Raw genomic sequence first — 16254 nt, forward strand, 5'->3', positions numbered from 1 at the left:
TGGAGGTTGTCTTGGATATTGAGCTCAACGGGTTAGTCTAAAAGCTGCTTAAATCTGTTGGTTAAGATTCATGGAAGTTCAGTTTATCACAAGGGAAGGAAAACCAAGAACAGGTGGTTATCAACAAGTTCAACGGTTATAATCTGAGTTGAAAATGATTCTTACAGATTTGGTTTAGAACTGGTTGTTAACAAGGAGTAAGAAATCAAGCTGCAAGTTTTTTCTCTTGAAAGAGTTGCAAGTTCCTTGAAAAAAGGGTTACAGATTTCTGGAAATTTATTAAGAGCTAGTTATTGAAGTGATTCAGTGAGAATCTTAGAAGAAGAAACTGAAAGAGACAAGTGCGATACAGGAATTGTCTCAAGGTTGATTACTTCAAGAATATGAAAAGAAGCTCTAAGAGGAGGAGTTATGTAAGTATCTTCTCAGGGAAGAATCACTTGCAAGTTAGTCAAGTGAGTAATTTTCAAGCATCAAAGAGTCATAAAGAAGACAAAGGCTCTAGTTAGAGTCTGAAAATTGTCAGTGATGATGGTACTAAGTTTTGGTGGAGTTTGCATGCAAGTCAATGCATAGCAGATTGAAATTACAGCATGAAAGCATCAGGGTTCTAGATTTGGTGTGGAAGGAGCTGTACATGTTTGTCTCAGGGTTATCACAAGGAGTTGTTGATATGAGACATGTAAAGGTTGCTGGTAGTGCTTAAAATCTGCTGGTGATGAGTTTGTTTTAACAAAGGGATTGAACAAGGTTTATGTTCAAGTCCAGAATGTGTGAAACAGATTGTTGTAGAAAAGGTTCAGTCTCAGGTTATACTGGATATTTAACCGGTTAGTGAGACTTTCTACATGGTGAATCAAGAGCTTCAAGTCTGAAGCAAAGATGATTCAGTTTTTCTGCATTTGATTCAAGTGAATTCAAAGGATTTTGATCTCAATGCGCATGAGTAAATCCTAAGAAACTATAGCAAGAGAATCAAGTTTTGCAGAAGGTAAATTGGTTTTTTTTTTTTTCAGTCACTATAACGGTTCTGTGGTATGAACGGAAGCTGCAGAGGATACTGATTGACTTGAAAGTCATAAGTGGTGGAGCTTATGAAGAATTCTGTTGTTATTTAACAGGTTTGATTGAAACTTGAACTTGTTAATGGAATTTGCTGATTGGTTGGTATCAAGATTATAAAGACATGAAGAGGTCAATAAGAGTTAAGCCAAAGCACAAGTGTGTGTGTTTCAGGCTGGTTATTTTTTCACAACTCAGTTTGGCGTTGAAGTGTTGAAGGTCTTGGAAAGAAATCAATTTGCTGGGCGTTTGGTCTGCATTAAGGTGAAATATGCAGAGCCTTTAAGAATTTGCAGGTTTTAGAACTGGTGTTAAAAGGTTCTAAAGTGTTGATGGCTCAGGTTCGTTCAGCGGGGTTAACCGTTACAGCGAAGGTGTATTAAATGTAAGTTTGATGCAGGAAGAAGCAAGCAGATTTATGGTGTTTAAACTGCTTAGAAGGCATTCTCTCTATCTCAAGTATGTGCAGGTTGTTTGGTCTTGATCATCATGTTCTCAGGTGGAGATTTGTGAGGATGAGAACTTGATGAACAAGGTTTATCAACTACACAAGTGCTACACAAAGGCAAACAAGATGGTAACTAGAGTTAAAGTAAATTAACTCTGGTTGGATATGGCTTTTGGGACCACAAGGTGTCTTTGCAGTTGCTGTCCAAGAAGGATCGTTTGTCCATTTGTGGATCCAGCAGAAACATTAGGTCTAAGGAGTGTCTCTTTATAAGCACTAACCTAAGGCACATAAAGTGTGTCGCAGCCAAGCGGCCAGAAGAGAAGTGTGTGAGAAAGCCACAATGTGAGAGATGTAAGCAAGTATGAGAGATAGCCATTAAAGGTGTAAGCTTTGGTGTTTCTCTTGAGAGTGAAAAACAGAGGAGATACAGAGAAGAGAGCTCAAGTGTGAGTCTCTTTCTCAGAGGGATTCTCTCTTGTATTTTGTAACTTGCTTGTTCTAGTGGATTCCGAGGAGAGTCTCGGCCCAGACGTAGCTATCCCTTTGTGGAAGTGAACTGGGTAAACAAACTTCTTTGTGTGCTCCTCTTCTCTTTCCTTTTGCTCTGTTTCTATCTTCTTCTTCTCAGTTATATGTTTTGCTCTGTTAAAAGATCTTGGTTTCTTGACAAGTCAGAGAAAGCTTGAGGCTTTGATGGTTCTTAAAACCTAACACTAACTTTGGTTGAGTATGGTTAATGTTTTGATAGAATCGAATAAACCAAACCGAACCCAAACTTAAACCGAAATGCCCACCCCTAGTTTTTGGAGTCAACATTGTCTCTGTTACATAGTGAGTAATGAGTATAATTGAAGCTGCAAAATCAGCAGAGGTTTCACATAATTTTCTTCTTTTATGCCAAGGCAAAGAAAATGTTCCTTGTTCAAAACCTCATACACTAGTATAGAACAATAAGATGAAAACAATAGCAATAAAAACAATTCTTTGATGAAAATATTATGAAGTTGAATGGGCAAAATCAATATATTGTAGAAACTAGTTACATCTTTTTCTGCCAAATTGACTTCTACCTTAAAGCTTTGATCTGATCCCATCAGTTGGTATCAGAGCTTCATGATAGAAGCTTTGATACCTATTGATGTGTTCAAATCAATGCTTCAATGTACATGTCAATTGGTAGATATATTGTTTGTGTCAATCAGTTTAGCAGAAACTATATGAGAAAGAGATGAAGGAGACATAAGAGTTTCCCAAACGGCAACCAGAGATCAAACCAAAACCCTAATTACTTTAGATTGATGTTCGTAACATGTCTCTCTCTATATACAGTAAACCTCTATAAATTAATAATGTTGGGACCATGAAAATATATTAATTTATAGATGTATTAATTTATCGATAAATTAATAATTATTAATTTATAGAGAGATTTTCCTAATTTGAAAGTTTTTCAGAAAAATATTTAAAAATGAGATTTAATCATGATAATTAGTATTTTATATAATCAATTACAAAGAAAATAATAATTATTATGTCTTGAAAGAGAATGCTAACAATTTTTGATATAGTAAAATATTAGAAATAAACTCTAACAAAAACTAATGTGTCTATATATACATATATTTTGAAAATTTTACCTAATTATTAATTTATAATATTATTGGGACCATATATTTACAAAGGATTTTCAAAAAAATTATTATCTTATTATTTTATCGAAATATATCTAAAATTACACTGGTCCCAACTTGGGACCGGAGAAATTTATTAATTTATAGAGATTATTAATTTATCGAGTATTAATTTATAGAGGTTTTACTGTATATGCATGAATCTACTTGGTCAAATAACCTAACTATATGGGCCACGAAACATGGTCCATTATCTAAATGGCTCAAACCGGTTGAGATTGAATGAACGAATACTCTATGTCTTATTAGCTACCATGATTAGCACAAGAGCCACCACAACGACAATGACGTCGTTTAAAGCTAGGAGATTAGTTGGGCTTCAAGCTGTGACCCAATAAGATTATAGGCCCATTGACAGAGCGTGCATGATTTGGTGTAGTGTTTCCTATTTTTTCCCAATTTGTTAACGTGCACCGCAAGGTATCCTAGGTCTACCGTATATTCCTTTTTTTTTTAACAACAACCCCAAATTGTTACTACGCCGACTTGTTATATTATGGAAATTTAACTAAAACGTAAAACAGAGAAAAGGAAAATGGTAAAACCTCTTTGGTTATAAAAACAAGAGTGTGGGAAGATAATAATCCTAAAAAGCCATTATTGAGATCATCTCAAAAAGCAATGACGAAGATATCTGATCTTCCACGAGATTTGGTAGCGACGATACTATCCAAGGTTCCATTAACATGTATGAGAAGAGTGAGATTTACATGCAAAAGGTGGAACACTATATCCAAAGATCCAAGCTTTGCAAAGATGCTCATTGATAAAGCTGCTCCAAGGCAGTTAATAATGAATTCTGAAACTAGGGTTTCGTTAATGAGCGTAAAATTTACAAGGAGAGGAAGACGAGTTCTTGAAGGGAATAGGTAAGCTTACTAGCTTAAACAGTTCAGATCAAGTGGAGATATCACAAGTTTTTCACTGCAATGGCTTACTCTTATGCGTGACTAAAGACAAGACTAGGCTTGTGGTATGGAACCCGTATTTGGGACAAACTAGGTGGATCGAGCCGAGGAATGCTTTCCACAAACTTGACTTGTACGCTCTTGGATATGATGGGAAAAGCTTTGAAAACCAAAAAATCTTGAGGTTTATAGATGATATCCAAAGTGGTGTTATAGAGTACGAGATTTTTGATTTGAAGTCTAGTTCTTGGAAGGTTCTTGATGTCACTCCTGACTGGGAGATGAATTCTTATCAACGTGGCGTGACATTAAAGGGTAATACTTACTTTTTTGCTACAGATAAGATTGAAGATTTTGGATTGGTATTGGCTGAAGAGATCAAAGATTTCTTGATATGTTTTGATTTTACAAACGAGAGATTTGGACCGCGTCTGCCTCTGCCGTTTCACTCTTACAGTGGAGAAACCGTGGCTCTATCTAGTGTTAGAGAAGAGCAGCTTGCTGTGTTATATCAGGGGGATACATGTATGATGGAGATATGGGTTACTAATAAGATTGAGCCTGATGCTGTGTCATGGAACAAGGTGTTGTTCTTACAAGTGGATATGGTACCACACACTGGTCAGGATTATGTGTTTGCTGTGGACGCTGGGAGTTTCTTCATTGACGAGGAGAAAAAAATGGCTGTAGTGTTCGATAAGGACCAAAAGGAGATCAACGACATAGCTTACTTCATTGGTGAGAAAGGATATTACAAAGAAGTGGATCTTGGATACATAAATGGAGAGAATAATAGACAAAACCAACAAGTCTTAGATCTTACAAGACGTAAACCTCTCGTGTGCTCGTATTCTCCTAGTTCGGTGAAGATCCAGCAAGGTGCACGAGGCAAAAGGAAAGAACGAGATTATTAGTAGTAAGTTTATTGTATCATCATTTGTTTCTTTACTATTCAAGGTTTTAAACCAGATAAATTTGTTTTTATTTGCTTAATAAAACAGTTTTTGCTAATGACATGAGTTTTTTTTTTGCTTTCAAGTTGTGTTGTACTTGGTATAAAATTTGTTTTGTTTTGGGAAGATTGAAAATTAAGGATATTTTTGAATTTGGGACATTGCCTACGTTTTATGTTCTTAGAAGATGAGTTTGGAGAACTGTAACTCCAACTTTGTCAAGAGTTTGTGATTGTATTGTGAATTGAGATAAGAGATAAGAGAGAAGAGTTTGTATAAAATACTTACAAACATCGATTTCAATGACTAACACTTAAGATTTGATATAAAACTTACTTTGGCCCTGTTTGTATGTAAGTCGCAGTTACAGCGACAGACGACAAAGACATTAATATAATGATGAAGTTGATTATTGTCGCTGGAAATAGTCGCCGGTGATATCGTTAGTTATGTGTTCTGGTTGATGTTTTAACTGGCGACAAAAAAACTAAGCGACATCCAGCGACTCCTCTGTCGCTAAGAATAAAGAGCATAAATGAATAGATGATTAAGGTTGACAGAAAAAAAAGAAAAAAGAAAAGAACGCATAGATTAGAGAGTACATAGACAAAGAGACATGCACATTGCTTGCAGCTAACTCCAATCATTCCTTGTCCCTTCTCAATTTGATTGATAATATGATTCTTCTTCAACTTCTGAATCCACCAATGGAGGATGGAATGACTTGAGTAGTTCTAAATCATTAACACTAAGATCCTCCATATGGTTTACAAAGGTGCGGACACTACAAGGTTTCGTAAACGCTTCACCAAAGCCTTGGATTTCAGCACGGTTGAGAGTCTTCTTTTCGGAATTGAAATAGAAAACATAAAAAGGTTGTTTAGATGTGTACTTGTGCATCGAAAACACTATTTCACCCGAAGCCGTCGCTCCAGCGATAGAAACATGATGACGACGGAAGAATTTGTCATCGGTCCATGTGTAGGTATTTCGACCATTCCTGTTTTTCAACATCCTCTAGAACCCAAACATGCAACTCATTAGTGGTATCATCATTGAAAGTTTTCTCGAAATACTCGTAGAGATCCTCCTCATAAGAAATCGCATAAATGTCGACATCATCCTCCCAATAAATCACAGCTAATTTGCCTTTATAGTTTATCAATCGACAAAACCTTTCTACGTCAATAAAGGTGAATTTCTCAGACCTAACATCAAAACAAACTATCACATAATCCGATGTTACATCATCATGATTAACATGAACACAACCCGACGTGTCGCCTAAGTAATACAAAATACCATTGATGCATACCCCATCACTCTTAATTTCATGCCGTAAGGAACAACTTAATCTTCTCCACCTCATATTCCCAGCTTCAAATGTAAGTATTTCTTCTGCTGTAAGCTTAAGAGAACTGTTGAAAATATACAGGTTCCACGGAAACTTTGGATGACAAGCTTTCATCTCTTTTTGTTGATTCATGTTGGAGGGCTTAGAAGTAGTAGAAGACGAACATTCATTTTCATGTACACTGTTCTTTTCTGTAATCACATTGGAAGTAGAAGGTTCAGTTTTTGGAATAATGCTCTTTTCTCCAGTCACATCCAATTTCTCTTCATCATGTTGCTTTCTCAATATAGAATGAACCATTGCTCCAAGAGGGTTCAACAAGATTCAACCGCAACAACGTTGTTTCAGCCCCAAGTAAAGCAAACAACGACCAGCCTGAGGAGAGATGGTTTTCGGCCATCAAAGAGAGTGGAAGCAGAGCATAACAAGAGCCACATGACTTCCAAGAAAGCCAAGGAACGTCCACAAGCTGCAGTTCACACTCTTTAACACCAAGTTCAACAACATTGTTTGAACCGCAAGGAAACATCAAAGTAAGTCTTCTAATTTTTCAAATTTAAATCAACCGACATGTTATAGATATCATAGGAGAGGTAAATTTGCTGCAACTTGCCCTGAAAAACAAGTAGAAAATTCAACATCACCTAAGTTGAAACCAAGCTTATCAAAATCAAGTGATTAGTTTATTTTAGCCAAGTATTAAAACTTCCAATTCTTGTGTAATGCACTTTTCTTTTCCAAATGTTGTTGATAAAGGTTTAGGACATACTATGGAGCACACAGCTCATAATGTACCCTAAGTTCATAACAACGTGTGTCCCAAGCTTGGTTGCCGACAAAAAAAAAACTCAGTTATGAAAATATATTATTATAATATTTATTGTGTTTATATCGAACTATTAACATTAAAACCGCAAAAAGTTGTACTCGGTATTTAGCAAGGAGAAAAACAAAAGCTCAACAATTGGAAACCAATTAAACACTTCAAGCATTAGTTTCAATGACGAACACTTAATTAGATTTGGAATAAAACTTACACTTTATCGAAAATAAAAAGGGTACATTGTCTTACTGATAAATTCGGAATAACTCCAATCATTGTCTCTATCTTCTCCTCCTTCATATTCTTCTTTGTAGTCTTCTTCATAATAGCTCTTCTTCTTCTTATTCTTCTTCATCTTCTTCATATTCTGGTTCTTCATATCCCAGTGGAGGATGGACCGACTTGAGCAATTCTAAATCATTAACATTAAGATCCTCTATGTGGTTTGCAAAAGTGCGAACAATACAAGGTTTCGTAAGCCTTTCACCAAAACCTTGGATTTCAACACGTTGGAGAGTGTTCCTTTGGAGATTGAAATAGAAAACATAAAACGGGTAATAAGGTGTATACTTGCGCATTGAAAACACTATTTCACCCGAGGCGGTTGCTCCAGTGAAAGAAACGTGACGACGACAGATTAGTTCATCGGTCCAAGTGCAGCCATATTTCAACCATTCTTGTTTTTCAACATCTTCTAGAACCCACACATGCAACTCATTACTCAGATCATAGTCGAAAGTATTCTCCAAAAACTCGTCGAGATTCTCCCTGCCACAAGACTTATAAAAGTCGACATCATACTCCCCATAAATCACAGCTAATTTTCCCTTATAGTTTATCAATCGGCAAAACATTTCTACGTCAATAAAGGTGAATTTTTCAGACCTAACATGAAAGCAAACTATCACATAATCCGACTTTACATCATTGGGACTATCATGCATACAACTCGACGTGTCGCATAAGTAATACAAAACCCCATTGATGCATACCCCATCACTCTTAGCTTCATGTCGTAAGGAACAACTAATCTTTCTCCAACTCATATCTCCAGATCCAATTGTAAGAATTCTATGACGACCAGGACCAAACGGATAAGCCATGTACAATACCTTATGTTGTTTGTCAATCGGGTCAAACCCAAAAAAGATATACGCCTTACTGTAAGTATACCGATAAGGTAAGATAGCATACCGTCCTGTGATGGGCCGGGTTACATATCAGAGGACTACCTTGGTTTCTATAACCATGGATATAGAACAAGCCAGAGACGTAGCCACATGAAAAATATCTTTGGTCATAAGAATGAAAGATCATTAGTTTTTCTGGAGAGAAGATCACATGAAAGTCGGCGGAGGCTACAAGACTTGAAGACGACGAATTCTCGTATGGATTCACAAGTTGAGGCAACGAGAAGAAGCGCCACACATCTTCTGAGGTTTCTTGGCCGTATTGGCTGTATATGCTTTTTTCACCCTTTTCTACGAAGGCGAATAAGAGACGTGGCTTAGCTAAGGAACTGGTCAAGAACAACTCCTTGAAATATGGACTACATAACATCGATGCCCATAGCTTCGACACGCATGACGCAACGAAACTTAGCCACTGACTTTGAAGGCAGTCTCGACAATATCTCGAGGATGATATCATCATTAATCGATATGAGAGATAATGATTTCATTATGCTTTGCCGATCCAACGAAGAAAGAGATTTGTTATTAATAAAAAACTTATTAAGAACCTAGAGAAGAAACCTAGCTACCAATTTTATATTCCCAAGTTTTTTGTAGTCGGTAGGAAAATATATTAATGGGCTTATTTAACGCATTAACGCATTCTTAACATATATTAATGGGCTTATTTAACGCATTTTTAAGAAATTATTAAAATTTGTTATATTTTACCACAAAAATGGTAATATAAAAACAATTTGGTGATCTCAAAACCACAATCCAAAACAAAACGTGAATATGTTACTAACACACATAAATAATGATTAATCTCATTTTATTGACGACACAACAACGAAATTAAAACCTAACGTTTGGATTTGGATTTGGATTTGGATTTATCACCAAATTACCAACGAGGGAGCATGGGCATGACGGTGAACTTCATGGTACCATTGTTGCAGTGTGCACCTTCGTGTTCGCCGCACGCAATGTAGTAAGGCTTCATCTGTGTTAGAACAAGCTCAAAGCCATTTCCACTCCCTTGCTTCGGGGACGCAATCATTTTGCCTTTCTTTAGGTCGCACTTTTCGAAACTTGATGGGTCAGGAAGCAAGTAGACGCTGTGCGTGAATGGAGCTGGTGGGTTGTATTTGAACACTGCACTCGGATGAATCATATCGTTAATACTTTTTTGGGGTCAAAAATTGATATATTGATCATAACTACTTCATTACTAAACACTTTTGTGTGTGTGTGACATTATTATTGGTTTATCTACACTGTTACTAAACGAAATTTGGTAGTTAAAACGGTTAGGATCGATAAAAAGTATTAAAAAAGCATTTGCTGCGAACTTATTTATCCGCCCCAAAAATAGAGTGGTCTAGCCCAGGTTGGCCTATTTACTGCTAAAAAGTATATGCAATTCCTAAAAAATATGGGATAGTTTTAAAAATAAAAATGACTCACCAAGTTTGTCATTGAGAAAGAAGGGAGCAGTCTTGGAAGCCCAGTCGGAGTAATTGAAACCGTAAGTCCACTCTTTGTCTCCACCAACTATGATCTGTCTTGGTCCATTGTAGGTGGCATTAAAGGTTTTTGAATGACCTCCATAGCCCCAGCCCCAACCCGAGCCGCGAGATCCTGAGTTGTGTGTGTTGTTGGGAATCCGTCCCCAACCCGAGCCAGGAGATCCGGAGTTGTGTGTGTTGTTGGGAATCCCTCCCCAACCCCAACCCCAACCCCAGCCTGACCTTGGGGTTGAACCTGAACCACTTGAACTGTTGGAGCCATGACCCCAGCCCCAACCCCATCCGGACTTCGAGTTTGAACCTGAACCACTTGAATAGTTGGAGCCCCCACCCCAACCCCAGCCAAATCCCCTATTGGCCTCAGCAAATGTGGTGAATATGGAAGCAATAGTCACTAGGACTAAAACAAGGTTTAGAAAACGAGAGTGTACCATCCTTTTTTTTTTCTGTTTTCTAATGAATTGTTAGTTTATATGATATGTGATTGTGTTGGTGTTCTTTGAAAGTATAGAGATTGGTATTTATAGGAGGAGGAAATATGATAGAGATGGTGCCAAACTACCGAAAACATGAGATTTTTAGTTACCTTTTTCTTTAATATATTTTATTATAAAAGTAAATAATGTTACATTCATTTACATAAGTGAAAAACCTAGTAAGGGAGGTGTATTGGAACTTTGTAATATTTGGTGGTATTTGTATATTTAAGGTTTTTAAGAGATTTAAGTAAGTTTTAAGGATATTTTGGTTGATTTATTAGATTTTTATTTAAATGATTATTGATTTTGTGAGATTTAGTTTAGTTTTATTATTAAAGTTTGAGTGATTTTGGCTTATTTTAAAACAAAGAAAAAGATTTACAAGTTGGATAACATGTGATTTCTAAAATTTTATTTATTTCCTACCACTTTAATTTTTCGTAAAATAATAGTAGATTTATGGTAGAAAATATATCCTACCAAATATTTTGTAGGACATTTCGTAAGATTTCGTCGTCATGTTCTCTTGTAGTGATATATCTAAGATACAGCCGTAAATGTTTAAATTTTAGCCGATGATAAAATATGTTAAAAAGTGAATAGAAGTGAGAAACCAAAATAAAATGAGAGATTCATAAGAAAAAAATGCATTGGACTTGTTTAGTGGACGAACGTTGACTAAGTAAGTCAATGCTTTATCAACGTGGGAAATAAACTTATTTGCTTTTAGGTTTAGTTGCTACTTGAACTAATTAACGTTGACGAATCATAACATAAAAGTTCAGTATTAATTTGTCGTCCTAGTTACGTTTTAGTGACGATAAGATGATTTAACATAAAAGGTCTAAACACATTCAACTTGCATAAAACGTTAAGTTACTAAAGTAAATTACGAAGACAATTTCAACAAAGCAAAAAAGCACATCAACAACACAAGCTCTAGTACTCATACCTAAAAATACAAAGACAATTTAAACAAAGTAGATCAACTCAGCTTATCCAAACACCTATTAAGATCAAAATTTGACCCTCTTGAAACAAAAAACATAGTGACACATTTTGAACTAAGCTTTAAAAGCAATGTTCAAGAGATGGTTAGGTGTTATGTAGGTAGTGATGAACTAGGCGGGTTTAGGCATTTTAAGCGGTTTAGGAAAATATAACATATAATATTATAAATTAAAATTATATAATAATATATAGTAAAAGAAAATCTAAAAGAAAAATTAAACATTATTTAATTTATATCAAACCATATTTGAACGTTTTTTAAACATCTAACCCAGATATGAACGTTTATAACCATGCATATGTAGATAAAAATTAATTAGTAATAATTTATTAATGATTTTATTTTGTTATGGTTTAGCCTAAATATTCTTTTGGTTTTCATTTTTATTAAGTTTCCGAATTTAGGTTTGGTTTGGTTGAAAATCAACCTTTACATAATAAAATTATATTATCCAGACATATAACTTAATCAACAAGATTTTTGATATGTATCAAGTATTTAAAGTTTACAATATATATCTCATAGCATTAAAACAAAATGAATTTTTTTATTTTTTCAACTCTAAATATATGTCAACCAATGATTTAGAGATTAAGGGTGTGTTATTGGTTTATGAGTTATATGGTGTTTAGATGACTGCAGTAAAATCATAGATTGTATGTAAATGAAATATTCTAAAGGATTGCTGGAGAGTTTTCTGTAATATTGTTGATTAGTTTTTCTATAGTCTTGTAAAGTCTCTCCAACATTCTCTGTATTTAAAATATATTATTAATTGGTAGATGACTTTGTAGTTCGTAATTTCATCTCTTAGGTACCACTAAAGACGGAGTCTATCTCTATAACTACTTCAATGGACTGTCTTCCAGATGATCTTCTTATCCAAATCTTGTCCTTCCTTCCGACGAAGCAAGCTGCTTCAACCTCTCTTTTGTCCAAAAGGTGGAGGACTCTATTTGCTTATAGTCCTAGTCTTGATTGTGATGATTCCATCTTTTTTCACCCCGAAACGAGTAAACCGAAGAGTTATAGACATTTTGTGTATATACAACATTGGCTTTGCAAGGGGGGTAACCGTATAAAGAAGTTCTCACTAAAGATTAATGAAAGGCTTTGTTTCTCTAAACTAAATAATTTGAGAATAGGACATGGAAGGCTTGTTCTTGACCGCAGGATATGTAATGCCATAGAACAAGGTGTCTCCGAGCTCCATATTTGCTTCGAAACTATGCTGTGGGACAGAGATCTCCCAACCAAAGTGTTCACTAGCACAACATTGGTTAAGCTGTCATTAGGGAAAAAACTAGGCATCTCAAGTTTTCCTTCGGATACATATCTACCAGCACTAAAGGTTCTCGTTCTTGATTTAGTTTCCTTTACGGGTGGTAAGTTATCTAGTGTGTTTCTTGCTGCTTGCCCTGTACTTGAGGTTTTAATCATACATCAAGACAATCTTTTAAAAGGAGAGAAGATATCAAGCAAAACCATTAAGAGACTCTCAGTTACCTATAAGCGCAGTACTTATTTTTGTTCCTCTAGCATTCTTTCACTTGACACACCGAGTCTTATCGACCTCTATTACTCCGATTATGCTCGGCTTGAGCCTCTACATTGTAATTTTGATTCACTTTCCAAAGCTGACCTTAATATCGCAAGAGATTACAATGCAAGTAAACTTGTTTACGGGGATGTGACGGGTCTAATCAGTGGGATACGCAACGTCAAGACCTTGCACTTGACCTCTTCTGCTGTTGAGGTCAGTTTTTAGTATTGTATGGTCTCATCATCTTTTGGTTAGAAACAAGAAAAAAAAAAAAAAAACATTCTTTTTGTTTATTATTTCAGGTTATTTCAGTATGCTGCAAAGGTGGACTACCATTGTTCAACAACCTCCTTGAGTTAGTGTTTCCGAGTGATAAAAGAAGCTTGAGAGTGCTTCTGCCACTTTTTCTAGAGCATTCCCCGAACCTAAAAACTCTGGTTCTCTCGGTATGAAGCCATTCTCACTTTACATATATTGATATATATATATATATATATATATGACTTATGCATGACATTAATTAAAGTAGTCTCTCATCCTGATGCTTTAGGGTCTCCATTGTTGGAATATTGAGAGAAGAAGAAAAAACAGAGCAAGAGACCTTTTGTCTCTTCTCTTGTGAAGAAGACAAGAATGAAACTAAATTTTTATTAAACTGAAACTTGTTATGTTAGAGAGACAATACACGTTCTCTATTTATACAAGTGAACAATTGTGACTATGTAATAACAAAGAGACATGACTCTTAATCTAAAAGACACAACTATAAAACAAGACAACTTGTGTCTCTTGAACAAGTAACTAACTTATGTAAATGTGATAGACACGAGATATGATTATACTTCAACATGCATCGCTACACACATAAACAAAAACCGGTTTGCAGGGATTCGCGTTCCTAGTAATAACCAAGTAAAGACTCTAAGTATCATGCAGTATCAAGGAAGTGGAAACGAGCTGAAACACATTAGCCATTTCTTACTGAAAATGAAATGCCTTGAAGTTGTGAAAGTTTATGTTGTTGCACCGGATGACCCAAAACAGATGCAACTCAGGAAGTATCTTTGGAAACTTTCATCCAAGATCAAGATACTGGAACGAAACACGGTATCAGGTACAATCATCGAGGTGTCCAAACCCAAGCTCAGACTCAAGGAGTTTCTAATTAGGTTCCTTTTTGGATTAGTTTCTTTTGGGTGCTTTTTCGTTTTTTACATTAGGATGTATAGTGGCATATGTAAAGGTTAATGAACGCTTTACCTAAATCCATGAGGGAAATTAAGTTAATAATCTCAGTTTCAAAAGAAAGATTATAATAGAGAAACACAACGTTCAAATGAGTTACAAAATTCATTAACCTCTCTAGGAAAAATATGTATGAATAGAGAGAAAAACTGTGGATGTTAAGATAGCAAAAAGGACACCAAAAAAAAAACAGTCAAAAGTATATATATATATATATTTTCAAAATATAATACTATAAACACATTAGTAAACATAATCCGTATAGCAGTTTGAATTTTTGCGGCTACACTTTAATATTCGTAGTTATATCGTCGTAGCTTAAATAATTTGTGGTTTTTTTTGGCTAAATTGCCTTATAACTACGAATATTAAGGCGCGAATAAGAAAATGACTATTGGGATTTTTTAACTAGTAGTAATAACCGAGATTTATCATAAAGAGATGTAGCCTTGCAATTGTTTTAAATTCACAACTGTATTCAAACTAATAGTAATAAAAAAAATATATAAAACTTTAAATTGAATTTTAATTTTTTATTATAATGTATAAATTACAAAATTATCAATATTTATCTCATGGATTAATGTGTATAGAACCATTTACAGTACTTATGTGTTGGATATTTGTTGTTGCCTACATAAAGTGATAAAACTGTAACCACTACAATGTCAAAAATATGTCATATAGTTTAAAAATCTGTGGTTACCTCGACAATAAGTCTGTCACAGAAAATAAATATGGCTTCAAATATTAATATGTGGTAACATACTAAAATAAATCCGTCAAGAAAAACAACTCAGTCACAGCAAATCTGTAACGAAAACCAAATCCGCCAAACCACAACAAAATCCGCCAAACCACAACAAATCTGCTATAACTGAACTGTAGACTTTACAAAAAGAAATTGATCTGGAAATTACCAAAAATAAAGAGAATTTTTTAGAAATACCCTTTTTGTTCTACCCCTTTTTAAAAATACCCCTCTTTATTATTCATTTTCAAAAATACCCTTTTTCAAATATGAAAAATTATAAACTTTTATATGGTTGATAAGGTACATCAAGATCATCATTACTACTGGGAGACTAAATCCAAATATTTAGAAGGTTTTAAAAGGTTCTAAACGGCATTTATATGGTTTTTATAAGGTTTTTAAAAGGTTTACAAAGTTTTTATAAGCTTTTTATATGATTTTTAAAAGGTATTTGTGTCTATAAATATAAGTTTATACATATTTTTTTGATAAATTTCAATTTTTTTACTGTGACTTTTTGATAAAATTAGAAAGAGAGGTATTTTTAAAAAGTGGTATTGGAAAAGGGGTATTTTTGAAATTCCCCGAAAAATAAATGAAGGCTATTTTTTTTTAATTCTTATCAAAAGATATAAGGATATTTTGGACACCAAAAGAACTCATTTAACCCAAAAAATTTAAGAGTTATTTAGGGTCAAATTAGCCTTTTCCCTTTTTATTTAAAGTTTACCTCATTATGTTTTGTAAGTAAAAGTGGGCTTACTATTATTCATATGTCAACAAAATTTTGACGTATTATTTTTGGATTAATTGGATTTTTAGTACATTTTTGAAACATAATTATAGAAGTAGTACATTCACTATTCATTATTAGCAAACTAATACATTTTTACTATTTGTACACTATTTAGACACTATTAAAAAACCCCTTAAATCTAATAACTAAAATATTCATCAAAATTATTTGTTTTCTATAAAATTTCAGTTACATAAAAATCTATATTTTTCTTTATAATTTGATATGCATTTATTTTTAATAATTTCAAATATTTTCAAACAAATTTTGATACGTCCAACTATCCTTATGTACAGTTGTGTTTGTCGATGTACGGAAAATCATCCGTATATCGGTCTATATATACGTATAATTGTATGTGTACAAATATTTGCTGGACTATATATGTATATTTGTTTATGTGTAAATATGTTTCTTTGTAGTTTTTTCTCTTTGTACAAATATTTTATGTATAGTAATATGTTATCGTACAGTTGTCT

At 34.3% G+C, this 16254-nt stretch overlaps 3 protein-coding genes and 1 pseudogene across 3 annotated transcripts; 2 read left to right on the plus strand and 2 right to left on the minus strand.

Moving 5' to 3' along the window:
* The first annotated feature begins 3825 nt into the window (after positions 1-3825).
* On the plus strand, positions 3826-5026 carry LOC17893111 (putative F-box protein At4g09790). Its single transcript, XM_023786164.1, is given in 2 exon segments — positions 3826-4041; positions 4043-5026. Coding segments are annotated over 2 exon segments (1200 nt in total).
* Positions 5027-5725: 699 nt separating this feature from the next.
* LOC17890641 lies at positions 5726-12650 on the minus strand (annotated as a pseudogene).
* LOC17893278 lies at positions 9194-10432 on the minus strand. The gene is made up of 2 exons (XM_006298347.2): positions 9885-10432; positions 9194-9572 (listed from the first exon to the last, which is right to left on the minus strand). Exons 1-2 carry the CDS (start codon positions 10378-10380, stop codon positions 9322-9324), a joined length of 747 nt encoding a protein of 248 aa, XP_006298409.1. The 5' UTR covers positions 10381-10432; the 3' UTR covers positions 9194-9321.
* A 15-nt stretch (positions 12651-12665) lies between the features above and the next one.
* On the plus strand, positions 12666-14244 carry LOC17891527 (putative F-box protein At3g44060). The gene is made up of 4 exons (XM_023786165.1): positions 12666-13193; positions 13283-13425; positions 13973-14094; positions 14201-14244. The coding sequence occupies exons 1-4, from the start codon at positions 12666-12668 to the stop codon at positions 14242-14244; spliced, it is 837 nt and encodes a 278-aa protein (XP_023641933.1).
* Positions 14245-16254: the final 2010 nt, after the last annotated feature.

Source organism: Capsella rubella, unplaced genomic scaffold (assembly GCF_000375325.1).
Source record: "Capsella rubella cultivar Monte Gargano unplaced genomic scaffold, Caprub1_0 scaffold_3, whole genome shotgun sequence".
NCBI lineage: Eukaryota > Viridiplantae > Streptophyta > Magnoliopsida > Brassicales > Brassicaceae > Capsella > Capsella rubella.

Coding starts and splice junctions, on each gene's coding strand:
- LOC17893278 (XM_006298347.2), bottom strand. CDS start 10,380: ATGGTACACTCTCGTTTTCTAAACCTTGTTTTAGTCCTAGTGACTATT. Junction 9,573..9,884: donor CTTTCTCAATGACAAACTTG/GTGAGTCATTTT, acceptor ATCCGAGTGCAG/TGTTCAAATACAACCCACCA.
- LOC17891527 (XM_023786165.1), top strand. CDS start 12,666: ATGCTGTGGGACAGAGATCTCCCAACCAAAGTGTTCACTAGCACAACA. Junction 13,426..13,972: donor CTAAAAACTCTGGTTCTCTC/GGTATGAAGCCA, acceptor ACTGAAAATGAA/ATGCCTTGAAGTTGTGAAAG. Junction 14,095..14,200: donor GGAACGAAACACGGTATCAG/GTACAATCATCG, acceptor TTTTTACATTAG/GATGTATAGTGGCATATGTA.